This window comes from Arachis hypogaea, chromosome 10, assembly GCF_003086295.3.
Source record: "Arachis hypogaea cultivar Tifrunner chromosome 10, arahy.Tifrunner.gnm2.J5K5, whole genome shotgun sequence".
Taxonomy (NCBI): domain Eukaryota; kingdom Viridiplantae; phylum Streptophyta; class Magnoliopsida; order Fabales; family Fabaceae; genus Arachis; species Arachis hypogaea.
Genome location: NC_092045.1, coordinates 41,041,271 through 41,064,700, shown reverse-complemented (window position 1 = coordinate 41,064,700; position 23,430 = coordinate 41,041,271). Strand labels below are relative to the sequence as shown.

Sequence of the window (23,430 nt, the reverse complement as noted above, 5' to 3'; positions counted from 1 at the left end):
GCTTGAAAAATGGGTATATGATAACCTGTCATCAACAAGGTTAAACTTGTTCAGTGCAATTAACCACGGAATAAGAAAAGGGAAGTTAGATCACCATTCACTGCACCTAGCACGAGATCATTGATTGAACTATGGAAGGATTACCAAAGTGGGTGATGATCAAAGGGAGAAAGAAGTAGCGTACTTAGGTTTAGCTACGGTAAATTTAATTACCATATTATACTTGTTTTGCTTTCTGCTTAGATTCCATTAGGATTTATTTATGTTACATTAAAAGGACTTGTTTCCAGGAGAATTTTTTTGGATACATTGAAAGGATTTATTTTTTATGTTACATTGAAAGGATTTATTTTATTTTCAGCAAAAGATTCCTAGATTTATCCATCTTGTTTAGTAAAGTAACCATCTTTGTGCATATTGAACCGAACATCTATTTTGGTATGTGTTATCACATGTATGTCTCTTCTGTATTTCAGATTTGACTTGAATGTGTTAAGTTATGACATAGGGAATCATTTGTGTTAAAACAAGATGCAGTGATTCCTTTGGAATGCACGCTACAGATAGTATATGTTGAAATGGGCAATAAATAACCATCTACAAATACTGAGAAACTAAACATCCTAATGGATACAATAACGAACATCCAGTGTAACTTGGAAAAAATAATAACATAGTTACCCTTTAAAATGACTACCTACATACCACATGACCATGTAAAATAACCTTGTGAAACCGTGATAGTTAACTAAAACATAACCACCAATCATTGCATATACATGCACCCAAGGATAACCATCCATATTCAAAGTGAAAGTGAACATCCGATCACATACAGAACTGAACATTCAAAGTATTTGAAAATAAAAAATCATGTAGTCACTATCTAGAATGAACAGCTACGCACCAAAAAACTATTCAGTATAGCATGGAGCAATCGAGTACAAATTTATTAACCTAACTCGTAAATTATATAATAACCATCATCTATAATCATTATGCATTCAGTGTAAACGAAATTAATAAAGTAAAGTGGTTCATTCTCACCAAAGAAAAATGGGTTCAGGAAATTAATCATGTATGGACTTTTGCAACAACTACCTACAAACGTTAAAACTAATCTGAACTGTATAAATTGAAACCAATCTGAACCCTATAAACATGGAGATGAAAAAATAAACACAAGCACAACCTTGTCCAACTTATTCTAACTTTTGTTGAAGGAGCTAACCAAGACATGAAACCACCTGCTTGTTCGGGAACATTTCGGCCACCAACAGCACCAAGGTTTACATCTTGAGATGCATCCGGACAAACCACCTACTAAACACAACAAAAAAGCCAATAGTTATCTTCTTACATAGTACTATAGCAAATAAACATGCAAGGTCGAGATTAATCCAAATATGTACCGAGGATGCACTCTTATTTTTCCTCCGAGGAGAATTCTTGAAGGACTTCTCCAGGGCAGTGCCGAGCCTCTTACTCTTTGGCCGGCCCTTTGTGGAGACCTTCGATGGGCCTTGGATGTCAATGACACCGACAACGTTCGAACTCTATGAGCCAATGCTGGTGTGGGTCTCCACAACGCTCTCAAACCTCTTCTTGGCACAGTGCGCAGCCAACTTGGCCCTTGTTTCTTCCAGAGCAGCATACAGCAATGCTGTTTCGTCATGGTCACTGACGAACTCTTGAGCAACATTGTACAAGTGTGCACACAGTCCCCTGAATGCAACATGACTCTCATCCGACCGACTGACATCATGGCTACTCTTGACATACGTATGCTTGTGCTTTATTTTCTTGCTCCATCGAGGAAGAACATAACAGGTAGGTACTTTGTACACTTTATACGGATGGAAAACTGCAAGACAGTGACAACACAACACACCTAAACTCTCGAAAATATTGCACTCACAACGAACCTCCTGTGTAGAACGGTCAAAGTGGACATCGTATGGAACGTAGATAATAGTATCGTTGACTAATTTCTCCTCTTCCACCTTCATGCACATTGATGGCCCCTCTTTAGCAACTAAGAGACTCTGTAATCAGCCTTCTTCACAAACTTAGTTTAAACATCCCTAAACATGATGGTAGTGTACTCTTGCTGAAATTGTCTCTCCATAGGCGAGCTCGTTGCATAAGGGAAAACCCCATTTTAGTCTGTAGCATCATCCTCCAATTTCCTCTGCTCCTTGATTCCAAGCACATTGTCATAAGCTAGTCCTACTGTGTAAGAATCCACCGTAGAATGCGTGCATGCTCTCACTCCTTTGTGTACTCCTCATGGTAGCCCAAAATTCACCCTTGAATTATATGGGGACCCACATGCGTCGGTCATCATACAGGTCTACAGAAAATAAAGAAACCTTACACCAAACTTATTACTACAAATAAAAAAAATCCAGATACCAAAATAATTTTCAGTTAAAGCACGTAAAGTTATTGTACACTAACAGACCTTACAACCATGTTTTGTTTTGTAAGTTGTACTCATCTATAAATTTAGACCAGTTATCCTCAAATGACTCCTTAGTCTGAGAGTTCCACACAATGTCATTGAGGTCATCATATAAATCTCTGTACCGACAGTAACCCCCAAACTTTTACGGTAACTTCTTCGTAATATGGCAGATGCACCACCGGTGGCGTGTGTCGGGTAATGCATTTTTGATTGCACAAAAAATGGATCGACATTGATCGGTTATGATACGCTGTGGAGCAGTTCCTATACACTTCACCCATTGGCTGAAAACCCATTCATAACTTGGGATTTCCTCATTCTCCAGCAAAGCACAACCGAGGAGGGTCGACTTACCATGGTGGTTGAGCCCGACAAATGACACAAATGGTAATCCATGCCTACCAGAAAAAACAACCAAACATAAGAAATCCCAATCACAATCGAATTGAATTAAAAAAAATAAAGGACAAAACACTAACTTAACTACTTCATACCTGTTTGTGCTGTAAGTGCTATCAACTGACACAACGTCTCTGTAGTATTCATACGATGCCCTACACCTTGCATCCACATATACTGCACTCCTAAATTTACAGTCTTCGTCCAACTTCACCACAAAAAATAAGTTTGGATTGATATCTTTCATTCTCATAAAGTAGTTCATAATCTCTTTGACATCCGCATTCACGTTGCTAGTTCGAAGCCTTACTATTATATAGTTTCTTAAATCCTTTTTTGAATCCCAGGTTAGATGGGCCCCCAGCCTCATTTGCGAAAGCTAGGAATGTCTTGTTTGGTCGAATCCCAGCCTCATAATTATCCTCGATCACGCACTTCGCATGCATGATCAGGTAGATCAGCTGCCTATACTCATGGTAGTGCACTGCCTTTCTCGTTGAACATGGGTGCGAGTGCCTCAACTCAACCTTGAACAAAACCCACTCTTGCATGTCCTTATCAAACTTCACATATATCCTTGCCTTGCACCCAACAACAAAAATTGTGCTTTTCCAGGTTAGTGCTTTGACACGAACCCACAAAACCCGTCACGGTTACAGTGGATAGCTTGGTTAACGGGTATATTTGTGATGTTGTCATATGTTGTCGTCCTTATCTTAGTTGCAAATCCTACTTTCTTTGCGCATGTAACATAAAAGTCATGAGCCATCTATAATTACGATAAGCGCTTTCCAACTCTTGGTATCTCGTCTTCCTGAAGGCAACCATGATCCGATAACTTCATTTTAGATTAATTTTAAAAAAAATATTACCATTAATGATCAAATCAAACATGCGAATTATGACTACACAAAATTAAACTAGAGTCCAAAACCTCGTCACCAAGCTCCATCTCTTCACTTCCAACCTCAGTAACATCCGACAGTTGCATGGCCTACAATTCCGAAAGAAACACAGTAACCGAAAGAAAAAAAAATTCATATTAAATATCATGTAAATAAAACCTCAATAACAAGCACCAAAAATGCAACATCAGCTAAAAATCATGTTAATCATCCTATCCATTTTAGCTTAACAACAACTGCATGGAAATGACAATTATGGGTATTAAAATTATTTATTCCATTTTAGCTATTATTTAAGCACCTACATCACCCTTTAGTTGCTTCTTTTTTCATTCAATGACCATCATGCACAATTATATACATAAATTCTTATCTACACATGCAAGAAGAACATAAGCACACCATTCCATAAAAAACCACTCATATAAGCATATCATTAGTGAATTTATGCAATTTAGCACACATATAAGCATATAAATCCATCAGCATGAAAAATAAGAAAATCATATGCAGGAAGCATGTAGGCATACCACATAATATTAGCATATAAATACAAAATATGCAGGGAGCATATAAGGATACCATGCCATTATAAAACACTCATCTAAGCATTCTATGATTACCATGCAATAAATACAATTACCATAAACATTAATTCAGACCTCGATTTCAGTGCCTGCATCACCTTATAGTTGCTTTTTTAATTCATTCAATGACCATCATGTAGGAAGAATATACGTATACCATACATTATAATGCATTCATATAAGCATACCGACTAATTAATTTATGCAATTTCATCATTCATATGAGCATATAAACCTATCTGCATGACAAATAAGAACATAATAGGATGGTTAGCATATAAGCATGCCATATAATATGTAGGAAGCATACAATCATATACACATATACGCATAAAATATGCTTCCTGCATATAAGGATACCATACCATTTAAAAACAGTCCTACAACCATAAAATTATTAATTAATTTATGCAAATTCTCCACACATATAATCATACCATTCAATATAAAACAATCACAAATTTAGTTGAATCACAACTCATCTGATCACATCTGGATACTACATTAATCGTAAAAATAAACATCCTATTTACATTATGATTTAACATCTAAATTATTTGAAAAATAACCATCCAATATCAATGTTTTTTATCGTAAGTTGATCACCTTGTTCGACTTCTCACCGTCGACGACCACATCGCCGGATACGTTTTCATGTTGATTAGATAATTTCTCTGTAATGGTCAAACGGTTCAACTATATCGCATTCAATAAAGGAACTTCATCTCGGTGGTATGCATGAAGGAAGACGCACACTTGAAACACGTTCGTCTTGCGACGTCGACATCGGGAAGAAGGCACACCGGTTGCACACTGTCCTTGCTGGAGGTTTGGGTTACTGCATTGGCGCAAATATGCTGTAGACAAACGGAACGCAGTGCTGCGCAGTGGACTGTGCGGACGAGAGGGCAATGGGAACAAACGAAGATGGCAGTCAGTGATCATAGCGGGGTTGAAGCAGCGAGATTCTTGGAGAAATCGAGAACAAGGAGGTCACGTCGTCTTGAGAGCGGGAGGTCGTTGTTTTGATTCTATAAGTGACGGTAATCCTAATTTGTTTTAAATTTCAAAATAGAAAGAAATCAAAATTAATTAACTACCCATAATTTAATTTTAGTTTCAATTAAACCCCCATTGTATGCATTGTACAATAAGGGTATTGGTTCCTCATACTTTTTCTTTTGTGTTTTACTATTATGTGAAGACTATAAATCTATCAAATTTGTTCTTTTTTATTTTAAATTTTTTAAATATACAAATTTAACTTGATTTATTACTTTTTATTCTATTTTTTTTAAATATATAGATCTAATATTTAGATTTTTCTTTTTAGTATTTAGATTTTTTTAAATGTGATTATCGGACTCTTCAATTTATTTTAAGTAAGGTTCTAAAAATCGAATCGGTCATTAAACCGTGTTAGTTAGTAATTTACTAGTTTACTCGTTCAATTGATTCAACCGTAGTTCAATCGAAAGAATTATTTTATAATAAAATAATAAATAAAATATAAATAAACACACTAAAATATAATTCAATAATGCTCTGCATCTAAGTGATTTCTCTTCTTCTTCTTCTTCTCAAGAATGCTCTGCATCTAAGTGATTTCTCTTCTTCTTCTTCTTCCGAATTTGCACACGCAGGTTCTCCTCCTCCTCCTCCTCCTCCCAATGTTGCGTGAATAACACCAACATTTTGCAAACATCTTTATTGGTTCTGATTTTCTCTGATGCCATCATTAAATAATTTTAGTTCTTTTCTTAGTTTATTTCGGTTTATTTGTGTATTAATTAAGGTTCACTTGATACTGCTAATAAGTATTGACCAAATTTTTCATTCTCTAAGTAATTTTGGTTTATTTCTTAGTTTAAATTGAGGTTCATTTGGATCCAGAAATGAATTCGATGTGTTTTTGTTAATGATTGAGTCTTTTTGATTGTTTGTTCAAATCTGAAGAAGGACAAGGAACGTGAACAAGAAAAAGGAGGAAGAAGAAGAAGAAGAAGAAGAAGAAGAAGAAGAAGGAAGAATGCAAAGAAGAAGAAGAAATGCAAAGAAGAAGAAGAAATGTGAAGACGAAGAAGGAGGAAAGCGAAGAAGAAAAAGAAGGAAGAATGCGAAGACGAAGACAAAGAAGGATATGGGTTGCATTATTGAAAAGCGTGTGTGTACACGCTAGTGTAATGAAAGTTGTTTTTGTTGAATTTAGACCAACTTCGTTGGACTTGGTTTCAAAAAACACTTGGATGTGTAGCTGGACTAAATATAATTATAGTATAATATAAATTTTAAAATATTATCCAAATTAAAAGTACTACATATATCAATCACAAGAAACAACTAAACATAAAATTCCAAAGTTAAAATTTGTCATTAGAAAAAATTTGTATTAGTAATGAAACTTTTCGTTGACTACTTATATAGCAATATATTTTTAAGTTAGATCTATTTTTTATTTCTCACACGAAGAAGAAGAAGGAACGTGAAGAAGAAAAAGGAGGAAGGTGAAGAAGAAGAAGGAAGAACACGAAGAAGAAGAAGGAATGCGAAGACGAAGAAGGAGGAAAGCGAAGAAGAAGAAGGAAGAATGCGAAGACGAAGACGAAGTAGGATATGTGTTGCATTATTGAAAAGCGCGTGTGTACACGCTAGTGTAATGAAAGTTGTTTTTGTTGAATTTAGACCAACTTCGTTGGACTTGGTTGCCAAAAACACTTGGATGTGTAGGTGGACTAAATATAATTATAGTATATTATAAATTTTAAAATATTATCCAAATTAAAAGTACTACATATATCAATCACAAGAAACAACTAAACATAAAATGCCAAATTTAAAATTTGTCATAAGACAAAATTTGTATTAGTAATTAGACTTTTCATTCACTACTTATATAGCAACATATTTTTAAGTTGGATCTGCTTTTTTTTTTCTTTTAAAAATTAAAAGAAACTTGTAATAGACTATCATTTCATTCAAGAAGATAAGAAGCTAATCTCATCTAAATACAGACTCAAGAAACAACTAAACATAAAATGCCAATGTTAAAATTTGTCGTCAGACAAAATTTGTATTAGTAATGAGACTTTTCGTTCACTACTTATATAGCAACATAATTTTAAGTTGGATCTATTTTTTTTCTTTCAAAAATTATAAGAAACTTATTATAGACTATTATTGGAATCAGGAGGATAAGAAGCTTCAGTTGAACTAAAAGGATTAGAAGACAAATTTTTTTCTGCACTTGCATTATGCAACCCAAGAACAAAAATACAGAAACCCACAATAATGAATAATCTCAACAACGACAAATACTTGAAGCAATTAACAATAGCATATCAGAAAAAATAAAAAAGTCCAGCATATTAGAATCAAAGAAAATCACCGAAAAAAACCCAAAAAGAAATTAAAGCCAACAAAATCAAGAACATCATCAACAAACCCAGTAATGACAACAATACTTGAAAAAGAAAAATCTCAAATTAGCAATCCTAAACCAATTAAAACATAAATTATAGTAAAAAAAATACTTTCTAGAACACAGAGGTAAGGGAGCACGAGGGAAGGCTAGACACAATATAACGAGAAAAGAGGTGGCCTAGACCGTCAATTTATAGCAGAGGAGGGTGGTTTGTGACAGTACTGGAGCAAAAGAGGGTGGAGCACAACGGAACTAGAATAGAGGAGGGTGAAGTGTGGCAGAACTGGAATAGGGAAGGGCTAAAGCGCGGTGGAAAAGGTGTGATAGAACACCGGCTGTGCGACAGAGGAACGACGCTAGACCAGTTGCAGTGGGATGTCAGCATCGAGTAGTTGTGACGACGGTGGCGGCTAGATGAAGCAAGTGATGGCTGTGATGCAATTCTGAGGGAGTGAGGAAGGAGATGCTGCTGCTCTCTGGGTGAGTAGTGAAGGAGTTAGCCAGTTAGGGTTACCATTTCTTTTTCTTTTTTTTCCTAATTAAACAAAGTGGCATTATTTCCATGTGAAAAGTAAAAACCACCCAAGTCCTAGTTCGGTTCAATTGGACAGTTTTCAACCGATTCAACAGTCCAAAAATGATTTTTTGAAGTAGACAGTTATGCCTGTTATCTGAACCACTTTCTTCACCGGTTCTCAATTTTCGATTTGATCAATCCAACCGACCAGTTTGAATAAGTTTTCAGAATTTTGCTTTTAAAGTGAAAAAATTTACTTCAACACAAGTCGAATACTTCAATTTGTGTACCATAAAATCTGGCCGTCAAATTTTTTTATAAATTTTATTATTCCTCTAATATGAGGGTCTAGTTTATTAATTAAAATTTTAAAATGATAAAATTTATATTAGAAAAAATAACCAACTAATTATTAGATTGGATTATACATAATCTTCTTTCATCTCTAAAAAAATTATCCCAAAAATATTTTGCTTTCAAAGTGTAATTCTCTAAAGACTTGCTAGCACCGTTCCTTCCAGATGTTGCAAGCTAGGATCAGAGCAAGGCGGTCATTGATTGAGCTTCTTCGTTGTTGGCCCAAAGCGACAACCTTGTCTCTATGCTACCTAAGAAAGGAATCACAGTGCATGAAAAATGTTGTTCTAGTGGTTATCTTCTATGTCTTGCAATGAATATATTTGGATTTGAAATTTAGTTGATGTCAAATAGTAAATAGAACTTTTAATATTGTGTATGTGAATATGGTGTACATGAGTATACAATACCTAAAATTAAAGATGATCCAATCTATCTGACAAAAAAAAATCGTCACACCAAATTCCATGAAAATCACGACACTAAATGCTTTACATACCCATTAGAAATAAGGATATAATGAGAAAAATATAAGAACTTTAGAACGAAAGTTTCTTTTTTGGAAATTTTGAGCGTAAATAAAGATTCTATTTTGATAAATATGAATGCCCATTTCTCCAAGTAAATCACTTTGGGTGGTCTAAAAGCTTAATAGTGGACGGTGCAAAAATTCCAATGTTAGACTGCACATTTATGAAGTCATGAAAAGAAACTTCTTCTACATGTATAAATAGCAAAAGTGTATGTGGCCCGAGAATAACACACACAACAATAACAATAATTCTTCTTTCTTTATATACAGCTAATATTCCTCTTTCTCTCTTTACGTTACTATATATATTAAATAAATATATGAATCATCTCTATTATATTGAATTAATTATATTGGTGAATATTAATATTAGAGTATTCTATTTACACATCTTTATTTTATGTTTAGTACATCTTCCTTATTTATTTATTTTACAACACGTTATCAGCACGAGACTCTGATCAAATTTTAGGAAGACTCAGGTAATAAATTTACATTATGTCGAAGCTCTCTCATCTTGAATTTAATGCTCTTGATATATCTAGAAATAACTAATTATCATGGATACTAGATGCCAAAATCTATCTTGATTCAATGGATTTAGGAGATACCGTTAAAATTGAAAATAATGCATCCCAGAAGGATAAAACCAAAGTCATGATCTTCCATCCTCGTCATCTTGACGAAGGACTGAAAAATGAATATCTCACATTAAAAGATCCTACAGATCTGTGAAAAAATCTTGGAGAAATGTATAATCATCAAAAGATAGTGATACTTCCTCAAGTCCGATATGAGTGAATGCACTTACGTCTACAGGATTTTAAATCCATAAATGAATACAATTTAGCAATGTTCCAAACTACCTCACGAATGAAATTATGTGGGGAAAAGATAACTGATAATGACATGTTAGAGAAAATTTTCTCGATCTTTCATGCCTCAAATGTGCTCCTGCAGCAGCAGTATCGAGAAAAAGAATTTAAAAATATTCTGAGATAATTTCTTGCATTCTTGTTGCTGAGCATAACAATGAATTTCTTTTAAAAAATCATGAAGCACACCCAGCTGGCGCTGCCCCATTTTCTGAAGTAAATGCGGCAAATCATAACCCTAGAAGAGGTAAATGACAAGGTTTGGGTAACAAGAAAAATTATGAAAGGAAAAAAATATGTTCACAAGAAAGGATCTCACTAGAAGTAGGATAAAGAAAGAAATAATGGGTAAAATAAATCAATAAAAGATAAATATTTCCGTTGTGGTGGAGAGGGCCATTGACCGCGTACCTATCATACCTTGAGGCACCTAGTTGATCTTTATCAAGCATTCTTGAAAAAGGATGACAAAGAAAAGGAGACGAATTTTGTTTCAAAGAATGTTGCTGAAAATTACACTACTCATTATAAAGTATCTGATTTCTTTGAGGATCCTGAAGGAGGTCATTTGACCATTGATGGAAAAGTTTGATATTTGGGTTCAGTACTTATGTAAATAAATAATGTAAAAAAAAACTTTTAAGCTTTATTTCCTATGTATTTAAATTTCAAGCGTGATGTATATAAATAATGTTTAATAAGATATTTATGTTTATAAATTTCAAAATTAATAAATGTGTCAAGTTCTAAAATAATAATAATAATAATAATAATAATAATAATAATAATAATAATAATAATAATAATAATAATAATAATAATAATAATAATTTTTAGTATATGATACTATGTACAATACTTTTTAGAAAAATAATTTCAATAAAGAAAATAATTTCACTGTGCATATACTTTTACTCATTTTATTATTATTATTTATCTTTGAAAAAAATGACAAGAATATATAGTGAAGATGTTTACCTTGCGGATAGTACAAGTTTGCATATCATTCTAAAAAATAATATACATTTTACACATCTTTTATCAAAAGAAAAATATGTTAATACTATTATTGACTCAGGCAATGTGATAGAAGGCTCCAGAAGAGCTATGATTTTATTTTTCGGAGAAATAAAATTCATAATAAATAAAGCACTATTATTTACTAAGTCTCTAAGGAACTTGTTAAGTTTTAAAGATATTCGCCGAAATAGATATCATATTAAAAAAATGAATGAGAGAAATCATGAGTACTTATGTATCACAACTCATTATTCAAATAAAAAGGTTATACTAGAAAAGTTATCCTAACTTTCATCTTGGTTATATTATGCTAAATTTAGTGTGATTGAATCATATAACATTTTAAACCCGAAGTTTACTAGTCCAAATGAATTTATAATTTGACATGATCGATTGGGTTATCCGGGAATAACCATGATACGGAGAATTATTGAAAACTCCCATGGACATTCACTAAAGAACCAAAAGGTTCTTAAATCTAGTGAATTTTATTGTGTTGCATGTTCTCAAGAAAAGCAAATTTTAAGGCCATCACCAGTAAAGATTGGATTTGAGTCTCCTAAATTTTTAGAAAGGATTCAAAGTGACATATGTGGACCATTCATCCACCATGTGGATCTTTTAGATATTTTATAGTCCTAATATACGCATCTTCGAGATGGTCACATATGTGCTTATTGTCTTCTCGCAACCTAGGGTTTGCGAGATTACTTGCTCAAATTATTCGATTAAAAGCATAATTTCTCGAAAATTCAATCAAAGCAATTCGTCTTGATAATGCTGCTGAATTTACTTTCCAAGACTTTAATTGTATGGCTAACGGAATAAGCGTTGAACATCCAGTAGCTCGTGTTCACACACAAAATGGGTTAGTAGAATCACTTATTAAATGCTTCCAATTTTTTACTAGACACTTACTTATGAGAACAAATCTCCCAACCTCGACTTGGGGATATGCTATTTTACATGCCACAGTACTTATTCATTTGAGACCAATAAGTTACCATCAGTTCTCTCCTATGCAATTAGCTTTTGGCCAGTAGACAAATGTTCCCATTTAAGAATATTCGGGTGTGTGATATATGTTCCTATTGCACCACCTTGTCGCACCAAAATGGGACTCCAAAGAAAATTGAGGATATATGTTGGATAGGATTCTCCTTCTATAGTGATGTATCTTGAGATACAAACTAGAGATGTATTTAAAGTCCGATGTGAAGATTGTCATTTTGATGAATCAAAATTTCCAACATCAGGGAATAGAATAAGCTTCCTGAAAAAGAACTTAATTGGAGTGCATCATCCTTGATGATTTAGATCCTCTATCAGGACAATGTGAACTAGAAGTTCAAAAGATTATACATTTGCAAAGAATAGCAAATGAATTTTCTGATGTATTTTATGATACTAAAAGGATAACTAAATCCTATATACCAGCTGAAAATGCTCTAATTTGAATTAATGTCCCAATCGGACAAATGACCACTGAAATAAATTTACGTCAAAAGTGTGGTAGGCTTGTCGATTTCAAAGACAAAAGTTCTCGAAAAAAAAAAGAGGTAAATACTATTCCTATTGAGAAAGATAAAGACATAGTAAAGACACGTGCAGTTGTCCGAAATTCTGATAGAGTTTTGACGTCAGAAGACGTTCAGGGACCTAATAATTGTAAAAATAACGAGATTTCAATAAATTATGTCTTTATAAGAGAAAAATGGGACCGAAATAAGACAATTGTCAATGAAATATTTGCATATAATGTGGTATTAAATATCATGCATGAAAGTAAGGATCTTGAGCCAAGAATAGTAAAAAAATATCGATAAATAAATAATTGGCCAAAATGAAAAGAAGCTATGAAGGTTGAGTTAGACTCATTTGCAAAACGTGAAGTCTTTAGACCTATAGTCTGTACACTAGCAGATGTAAAACCTGTTGGATACAAATTGGTATTTGTAAAAAAAAAACGAAATGAGAAAAATGAAGTTGTATGCTATAAAGCTCGACTTGTGGCACAAGATTTTTCACAATGACCCGGTATAGATTATGAATAAACATATTCTCTTGTAGTGGATGCACAAACCATAAACTACATATGCATTTAATGGATGTGGTAACAACCTACTTATATGGATCATTAGATCGTGTATCTATATAAAAGTCCCTGAAGGATTAAAGATATCTAAATCATCCAATGAATATTCACAGGGGTTATACTCAGTCAAATTTCAAATATCTTTATATGGTCTAAATCAATCTGGATGAATATGGTATAATCGTCTTACTGAGTATCTGGCCAAAAACGGATTCAAGAATGATGATATCTGTCAACGTGTTTTCTTAATGAAATCTTCATCTGGATTCATTATAATTGATGTGTACGTTGATGATTTAAGATCATTGGAACACCTGAAAAGATTCTAACAACTATAAAAGCTCTAAAAGAAGAGTTTGAGATGAAAAATCTTAGAAAGGATAAATTTTGTCTCAACTTCCAGATCAAGTATACAAAAAATGGGATCTTTATTCATCAAACAACATACACAAAAAAGAGCTTAAAGAGATTTTATATGGATAAGTCACATCCATTAAGTACGCCAATGATCATTAAGGTCTTTGGATGTGGAAAATGATCAATTTTGTCCTAAAGAATAAAATAAAGATATCATTGGTCCTGAAGTACCATATCTTAGTTCCATTGGGGTACTAATGTATCTTACTAATAATACACGACTCGATATATCATTTGTTATGAATTTACTAGAAAGGTATAGTTCCTCTCTAACCAGAAGACATCAGAATGAAATCAAACAAATCTTTCGATATCTTCATGGGACAGTTGATATAGGATTGTTTTATCCATATAGATCCAAGTAACAGCTAGTTGGTTATACAGATACAGGATACTTGTCTGATCCACACAAAGGGAGATCTCAAATAGGATACTTGCTCACATATGCTGGTACAACTATATTATGAAGGTCCACGAAACAACTATACTTGTCATGAGCTTTTTTCGCTCAAGAGTTTGATCCATTATTTTCTGTCATCATGTGGACTGATTAATCATAAGATAGCTTCAACTGTTCTGTTTGGAGATAATACAATATGCATTGCACAACTTAAAGGTGGATACATCAAAGGTGATAGAACAAAACATATTTCTCCCAGATTTTTCTTCACTCGTGATTTTCAAAATTAAGAAATAATTGATGTCCAACAGATTCGCTCAAGCAATAATTCTAGCAGATTTATTTATAAAGTCACTTCCAAAATCCTCCTTTGAAAGATTGGTACATCAGATTGGGATGCACCGATTTTGAGATATTAAATAATGGTGACAAGAGTGGGGGAGGTTGTATTATATTTTTTTCTCCTTTTACAGTATTTAAAAAACCTAATTTGCAGTTGGGAGAAGATGAAAAAATCATGAGAAATCAGTTTGTGCTATCATCATACCACATGAGGAATCGGGTTGTGCCATCATCATACCACAACAAATTTTTTGAAAAATTTTGTAAGTTGCAACACGGTTCACAATCAGTGATGGAATACCACAAGGAGTTTCTATATTTGATGGATAAGGCTAATATTAAAAAAGAGTTTTGAGGTTCTTATGGAACAATTTTTGTTTGGATTATGCGAAGAACTTGTAGATAAAGTCCAACATTGCGACCATGGAGGATTTGGCCAAATTGGCCATTGACATGGGATGCAACAATTTATAGCAACTTGGGATTCCAAAGGAGCAATATTTGAGGGTCAAACAAAAGTCAAAGTTCCTAATTTTAAGAAGAATATTATAGATTGACATAAGAAGAGGATTTCTTCTACGCCTATCTTTAATTATTCTTCAAAGTCAGAGATGTAAGAATTTGTTGAGTATGTTGTAGATGGAGATGTGTCCTTGGAGGATTCAAAAGTACAAAATTTCTCACTGGATTCTTGGGATGTGAGCAATTTAAAAAATATGAGAGAAAAGAAATTGAGAAAGGGAGTGAGTGTTTGAGTGAAAAGAATCCATATTTGATTGGAAGCGAGAGTTTTGAGAGAAAAGAGGAGAATAGTAAGTGGGAGGAGATCTAGACAGTGTGTTTGTGTCTATTTTTTTATTTAAAAAGGAATAACTCACGCTTTAAAAGTGCAACGACAAGTTTTCAGCTTGTCACGCTTTAAATGCATGGTTTTATGTCCACCAGAGAGCACGTTAGAAACGTGGCTATAGGATTATACATACAGCCACGCTTTCAAAGCCTGGCAATAACTAACATCGGATAACAAAGTAAGCGTGACCATAGCTCAATAAAAGTGTGCCGATAGCTCAAAAAGCATGGTGAGAAGCTGTCGCTACGCTTTTTTCCACTTTGAGCACGCTTTAAAAGCGTGGCAATAGACTGTTTTTCTTGTAATGAAAGATAATAAGAGTATCTAAATTCTAATTAAGATTAATTAATTTTTTCACCAAAAAGTAGTATTAACCAAAAAAAGGAGCTAAAAACAAAATCATCATATTTTAAGTAGGGATGGCAACGGATTTCCATGAAGGCAACCCGCCCCCGCCACCATAAGTCGTCCCCGTCCCCACCCCATCTCCACGACGGGTAACGAAGACTATCTGCCAAGGACTTGGATGTCCGCGAATTAAAAAAAAAACCGAAAAAAAGAAAGATAATATGCAATTTATCATTCCAAACATACATAATCTTCATAGTTACAACAACACCAACAATTAAAATTTAAAACAATGACAACAATACAATAGAAACAATAAAAAAATTACATAGCAACAACACCAAAAATTAAATAAAAATAAGAAAAAACAATAGCAAAGACATAAAATTCCCTCTGCTAGGGCTGAAATTTAAACACAGAGGAGGGGGAAGAAGCATCCAGAACTCAAACAAAGACGAGGAAGAGTGAGCAGTAGAGTATAGACGAGGAAGACATAGGCAACGAAACTGGAACAAACGACAGTCACGAAATAGAGGCGACGCGGCTGGACATAGGCGATATGACGCGACAGCAGATGAGGCTTTGACACGACGCTTCTTACGTGAAGATAGTGAAGAGGCTCTGACATGACGCTTCTGACATAGCTGGGTCAAGCAGCGATGACGACGTTCTCCTCGGCTAGGCGCGCTGCGGTGAGCCAATGACTTCGACAATAAGAGGGAGAAGCAGTGAAATAGGAGGAGCTTGGTGGTGGGGGGTAGGAGGTGGTGGACGACGGTGGTGATTGATGAGAAGAGAGGATTTGATCTTTGAATTTTACTGATGTAGGGAGAAGAGAATGACTGAGAGAAGAGAGAAGTGACGCGAATTAGGGAGTTAGGGTTCATGTGAAACTTATATATATACTAAGGGCATTTTAGTAATTCCATATATACGGATATTATACGAATTCCTATGAGATAGAAATCTCTATCTCCTTTCTGTCTTGTTTATTATACAGATCTCCGTCTCCTATTTTTGCAGATACAAAAATACTCCATATTCATCTTTCGATAAATAGATTTTCGCAAATACTCATTTCATTCGAAAATTTTGTCATGTCTAATTATAAGTTATGCCGCATACAGTCACGCATTAAGCCACCTAATTAAGGTTAAATATTATTTGCATTAAAAATTCATAAGTACGTTGTATGAGTTATTATTTCATAAATTATAACCAAAATTTAAAACACAAACTATAGGCATTAAACGTGCTTGATATTAACTAATATATTAATATCATATAACATTTGACAAATTCAGACTCAAGATATTTGCGTCACTGAAGATGTCATGTCCCTACCTGTTGGACCACGACCATAGCAAAGAACATTTTAGTATTTTAGTATTTTACCTCTAGAACGGCCCCACTTGTTCAAATTAACCATATACATAGAATCAGAAGAATATACCTTAAAAAAAAATCACATTACCAAATTCAATGGCGTAAAATATAATAATCAAAACAAAATTGAGAGTTTGAGACATAAGCCAATAAAAAATCACGTAACCCTACCCCAGCAAACCAAAAGCATCATTTATTTGCCTTTTTATTATATGTTCAGACGTCACCAACCTTCGTGTTTTGTAGTGAGCGTCACTAAGGTTTATGCCAATCTATCTGTCAAATTAAGTTTTAAGCATTTTAAATTCGTTGATCTCATCCACTAATTACCCTAACACGTGATGAATTGGGATTTGACAAATTGAGCACATTGAAAACATGTAGAAAAGAAGCAGTAAAACGTGCAACAATTACAGGTGGCATCATAGATTCCTGAATCCTGATAAAGGGTAACTTTTTAATTATTTTCTCTCTCAAGAGAGAACCTATTCCCGTGTGAGTGAGTGCTCATAACGCTCAAAACTACCAAGTACCAACATCCTTATCCCGTCTTTCACTTCAGGTGAGACACGTGGGACCCAAAAAGTGCAACACCCCTGAACCTCTTTTTTTTAGTTTTGTTATAGACTTATTATAGTAGCTAAAGAAAAATCTGATCATTTTTATTCATTTACAATACAATATTAATGTAAAATTTTTAATCTTTTAACAAAGACATTTTATGTTTAGCACCTTATAAAAACAATTATTATTAGCTAAACTTGTTGAATTATTTGCAATCGCTTTCACTATCTAGATGAATCATGACTAGTTGTAATTAGTTACATTCTTAGGAGAAAATGAAGGAGGAAAACAAAGATACAATAATGATTACAATCTTGATCATTCATAATATACAATGCACGTTGAAAACAATGATTTCAGGACTTACAAGCTTCCTCCAGTATAAAATTCAGTGGAAGAAGGAAAAAAAAGGAGAAGAAATGCATACAAATTCGTACATTAATTATACATTCTACTAAAGTCTGAAACTAACTAATGCAATGCTTCCCGCTCTTAGTTGAATATTGTACACTACTACTTAATTCTTGGGTTTAGGGTTTATTCATGGTAGAACTCAAGAACTTAGGGTGTTCCCTGTAGCCGCAGAATCAGAAGAATCTCCAGCAAAATCCATCATCATCATAAGCTGCTGAAAATCAGCATCTCCCATTCTTTCCCAGAACTCGCTCTCTTTATTCCCAAACGGCATCGTTTCGATTTCCTCCTCCTTTGAATTCTCGTCCTTCACAATAGCCTCATTAACGTTGGGCTGTTGGGCCTGGGCCCTAAGGGACTCGTCGACCATGGGAAAATTGAGTTTGGCTCGCGGTCCACGGAACTCGATTGCGGCTTTGTCGTAAGCCATGGCGGCCTCCTCCGCCGTGTTGAATGTCCCCAGCCACACGCGAGCCGCACGCCGCGGGTCGCGAATTTCCGCAGCCCATTTTCCCCACGGTCTCTGCCTCACTCCCCTGTACTTCTTCTTCGCCCTTTTCTGAATGCTACTTTTCTTGCTGTTGCCGCTGTTAACTTTTTTCTCTTCGCGGAAGAAGTTGCACCCTAAACATCCCTTGATGTTGCATTCGCGACACGTGTCCTCGAATACTCCGCCACAGCTTCCGCTGGAGCCGACGGCAGCAGAGGGCTGAGATGCGTGGCGGATGAAATCCGCCGGGGAGGAGGAGAAGGAGGTGGATCCGGTGACGACGTTGGTGAGGGCGGCAACGATGACGGTGAGTTCCTGCTCCGTTGTGAGGCGGTCCGTAGGGGAAGTCATGTCTCCGATCTTTTTTGTTCTCTCTGTTTTTCCTTTCTCTGTTCTGTTCTGGTCTTTGGCGCGTTTCGGTTTGAAGATGGAATTGAGAGTGAGGAGTGAGAGGGTGAAGCGCTTATATACGGTTTGGGAGTGACGTGGCATTTGAACTGCCAGCTGTGCACACCGTTCACACACGGGTTTGGCCTTTTCAGTTTCTCTCTCTTGGTTTTGGTTATCTTAATTGGGCCTGGTTGTGAGTGTAAGGCTTTTGGATATGGGTTTGTTGGAGGCAGTTATTAAATGTCACGTGGGGGAATTTGAAAGAGAGAGTGGAGTCCAGTATAGAGACAGCAAGGAAAGTGCGAGAGACAAATATGACGTGGCAAGAATGAGTTGAGAATTGAGATTGTGAATGACGTTGAAAGAAAGAACAGTAGCATTTTGGACGCAGTATCCACAGCGGAAGACGAAACTTGTATGAGAGTTCACCTTTGTCGTTTGACCCTCTTCCAAATTTTCCAGCTGCCAACCTTTTTTAGTTTTTGACTTGACATGGTAAACCAGTAAACCTCGTCACTAGTAGAGTATTAAATTTTTTTTTTATTTTAAGTAAATTAAATTAGTTTTGTAAAGCTATTCGTATTAATAATATATTTATTTAATAAATTTATTAGTGAGAAATTAGTCGAATATTATTCAATTTTTTAAAATTGACATTTATTTGAGAACAAATACAAATTTTGAAGGTGACAATTATTTGAGATTGAAATCGAAGAGAGTTGTATATGTTTTAGATGTGATAGGGATTATTTAATTCTATTAGTGTAAAAGATTAAATACTTTTTTTGGAATGTGTTATTGAAAATAAATAATAGATAAATAAATAAGCTAAAATTTTATTACAATAAATACACTTAAATTTATTTTTTTTTAATTTTGGGTATATTTTTTACCTATATAATGAATGAACTTATTCAAAATTAAAATTTATATTGGATACTATTTTTGAAATGATATTGATATTAGTAAAGAGGTATGTATCACTTTGAAAAAGAAGCATAAAATGCTGTCACTTAATTTTTTTTGTGTGTCTAAACAAATGAGAAGAACATAGCAAACACCTTTCCTAAATCAGAACTGATGATTTGCTAGAGAATAGCACTAGACTCTGAACAAATCACATGATTGAGATTACTTCTTGCTCCAAATCTAACCATCCAATCCGCCGCTTTATTTGCTTCCCTAACTATCCAATCGACTTGAACATACCAAGATCTTGATAAAAGCTCCGAAATTTTGTAAACTAAATCAACAACTTCAGATGTGTACCCACCACCAAAGTCATGCAAAGAGTGCAAAATGTCCAAACAATCCGTTTCACACACAATGTCTCTTCAACCACAGTCCTAGGCTAAGACAAACCCCTTTCAAATTGCAAAAAACTCACATCTGGTGATAGACCATGAAGGAGAACTACCAGAATATCCTGAGATCTAACACCATTAGAGTCTCTAATAATACAGCCAAAACTAGTCAAACTCAAATCAGGGAATAAACTTGCATCACAATTAACTTTAAAGTTATTACCTACAGGAGGTTTCCAGCACCAACGATTTTTGAAGGTGCTAAAGGAAGAACACCGGTGCATATAAAGTCTTAGGTTCATGACAGTGCTTCAAATAAAAGTAACCACCTTGTGATCCGTCCAAAGATTCTCAACATTGAGAATTACACCTATGTCTCTACAACTACCATACTCCGGCTCCAAAAAGAACCTCATTATCAGGAACGACCTTTCTAAACCAAGCCTCAATGGAGGTACCTTCAAATGAGTCAATAAAGTAAGGGTCTAATATTTGCCAAAGACGCTTGGATTTAACATAGTCCCACAAAGAATGTTCAATTATCTCCTAAGTCGCATTGCATCTCTGGCACAAATTCAAACTAGCTAAATGCCGCCTGAATCGGAAAGCCTCTGTTGGAAGAGCGTTATGAAGCCCAAGCCACATGGTAAATTTGATCTTCTCCAAAAATATTTAAATGTCAAAGTCAGCTCCATTCACTATTTCCATTTCAATTCACTTTATACTTCAACAATCAACTGTAACCTTTTCTTGCACTGTACCCTTTTACCCTTGCAGGTCACCAACTACACCCTGGATCCAGGTTCGTTGAATTTGGGTAGGGAAGGTCGCAAATGAATTGCTTAACTGCAAGAGAAATTGTCGTAGCAAGCGTATTTACTACTTAAGATCCATCACGCCACAAATTAACCACTATGAATTCTGACTCAGATATGTGAATATAAGGAACAAGATTACAAAGTCTTCCAAACGAAGTCCATTCATCAAACAACACGAATTGCTGTACATCCCCTACATTCCACCTAACCCATCTTTATGAGCTTCATATGTTTTAAGATTGTTCTTTCAAGTGGTCGATGCATTCTATCCATAACTACCACCAAAACAATTCGAATTTTAAAGGTATTTTTGCATCACAATCTGCACCCACAGTTTGTTTCTATTATTGAAGTAATCCTAAACCAACTTGCTAAAAAGCGCCATATTAGCATAGTATGTATCTCTTATACCCAAACCACCTATCTTTTTGGGAGTAATAGCTATTTTTCACTTAGCCAGTGGCAACCCTGTTTCCATTATTATGGTCTCTCCATAAGAACTGTCGCATTAGTGAATCAATCTTTTCACATGCATACTTTAGAAAGAGAGTAACCTGCATGTTGTAGACTGGAATAAAAGCCATTACCGACTTAATGAAACAAAATCTTCGTACCTTATTCAGTAGACACCTCTTCCAACTAGCAAGCTTGTTCTGAATTTTCTCAATGACGTTTTTGAGCTGTCCTCCTAGAAGACCTTTCATGCCCAATATTAACCCCTAGGTACCTTCCTAAGTCCTAAAAAAAATAAATACTAGAGACTCCCGAGAGCATCTCCTTCCTTCTCACAGAAATATTCTTTGAACATTGAGCCCTAGACCTACTAAGATTCACCCACAGGCCTAATACTTTGGAGAATACGTCCATGCACTTCATAACCTCCTCTACCTGAATTTTTTGTAGCTTTATAGAATAGCAGTATATCATCAGCAAACATCAAATGAGATATTTTTGGGCCATATCTAAAAACTGACACCGGTATCCATGAGTCTTGAGAAATCTGATAGGCAATAAAACAAGCATGACACTCCATACAAAGCACAAAAAGATAAAGGGACATGGGATCCCCTTATCTCAAATCCCTCTGGGAGTTGATGCTCTAGAGTTTATCACTGTTCTACAAAATAGACCAAGAAGATAACATCACACAAGCCATACTAAGATGAATAGTAGCCCTCCGAAAGTCAAACCAAACCAGAGAAGCTTTAAAAAATCTCCAGTCCACCCTGTGATACGCCTTCTTCAAGTCAATCTTAAAGGCCATAGTCAGTTTTCTAGACTTAGTGTTCTTCATAAAACTCATAATTTTTTGCGTAATGATGATATTCTCTATAGTACCTCTTCCCAGGATAAAACCACCCTTAAGTGGGCCAATGATCTCCGAAAGAAAGGTTATAATCCTATTCACCAGCACTTTCGTAATGATTTTGTAAAGAATATTACATATACTGATGGGGAAAAATTTTCTTAAGAAAGTAGGAGCTTCAACTTTAGGAATCAAAATAATGTATGTATCAAAAATTGCAGCATTTAGAATCTCTTCTTCAAACGCTCTCTTGACTAAATCCCACACATCAGAGCTTAGATAGTTCCAAAACATCTTATAAAACAGGACCTGAAAATCACCTGGACCCAGAGCTTTGAAAGAATTTATAGTCATTATAGTTCTTTTTACCTCTTCCAACACCAGCAGTTCAATCAACCTTTGACAGGCCTCATTACTAAGGGAAGGACTGAATAATTCTCCTATAGCATTTAGATCAATATTCTCTCTTGTCGAAAAGAGCATTTGGAAGAAGGAGTTTGTTTCTTTCTCTAACTTCTATGGCTCAGTAGCCTAAGTTCCATCTTCCAAAAATAGTCCATGAATCTTGTTCTGTTTTTACCTGATGATCATTTATAAGTGAAAAAATTTAGTGTTCCTGTCACCACACCAAACCTACTGCTCTCTCGATTTCTAATACCGCATAAGATCTTCTTGGAGAAGGATAATATTTAGCTCATTATGAATACCTTGTTCTTTCACCCTAAACCCCAAATTCTCCATACTCTCAAGAGTAATCTGAATATCATTCAATTGTCTTTTTAACTCCTTCTTTTTAATAAACACATTACTAAAGATTTTCTTATTGAAAAGAAGAGCATCATTCTGCACCTCGATCAAACTTCTAACAACATCAGGGCCCCTTTTATTCTAAGTTGCACGAACAACATTGCTAAAAAGTAGATGAGTCATCTAGGCAGCTTGAAATCTAAATGGTCTCAAATACCTCTTGGCTTTTATAGTCGGTGTACATCTAACGAGCAAAGGACAATGATCAGAATGAAGACTCGCCAAAATCTCATTATACGCCTCAGAAAACAACAATTGCCACTCTTGATTAACAACAGCTCTATCCAATTTTTTCGCAACCTGCAAACCCCTTCTTACCTTCCTATACCAAGTAAAACTTCTTCCAATAGCCTCTATATGACCATATCAATAATATGCTGCCACTTGTATAAACCCATTATCACTAATGGTGTTTATAA

General features: G+C 34.8%; 1 protein-coding gene across 1 annotated transcript; it reads right to left on the bottom strand.

Moving 5' to 3' along the window:
- Positions 1-17,777: 17,777 nt before the first annotated feature.
- On the bottom strand, positions 17,778-18,893 carry LOC112715580 (ethylene-responsive transcription factor ERF109). Its single transcript, XM_025767357.1, has one exon. It carries the CDS (start codon positions 18,876-18,878, stop codon positions 18,036-18,038), a length of 843 nt encoding a protein of 280 aa, XP_025623142.1. The 5' UTR covers positions 18,879-18,893; the 3' UTR covers positions 17,778-18,035.
- Positions 18,894-23,430: the final 4,537 nt, after the last annotated feature.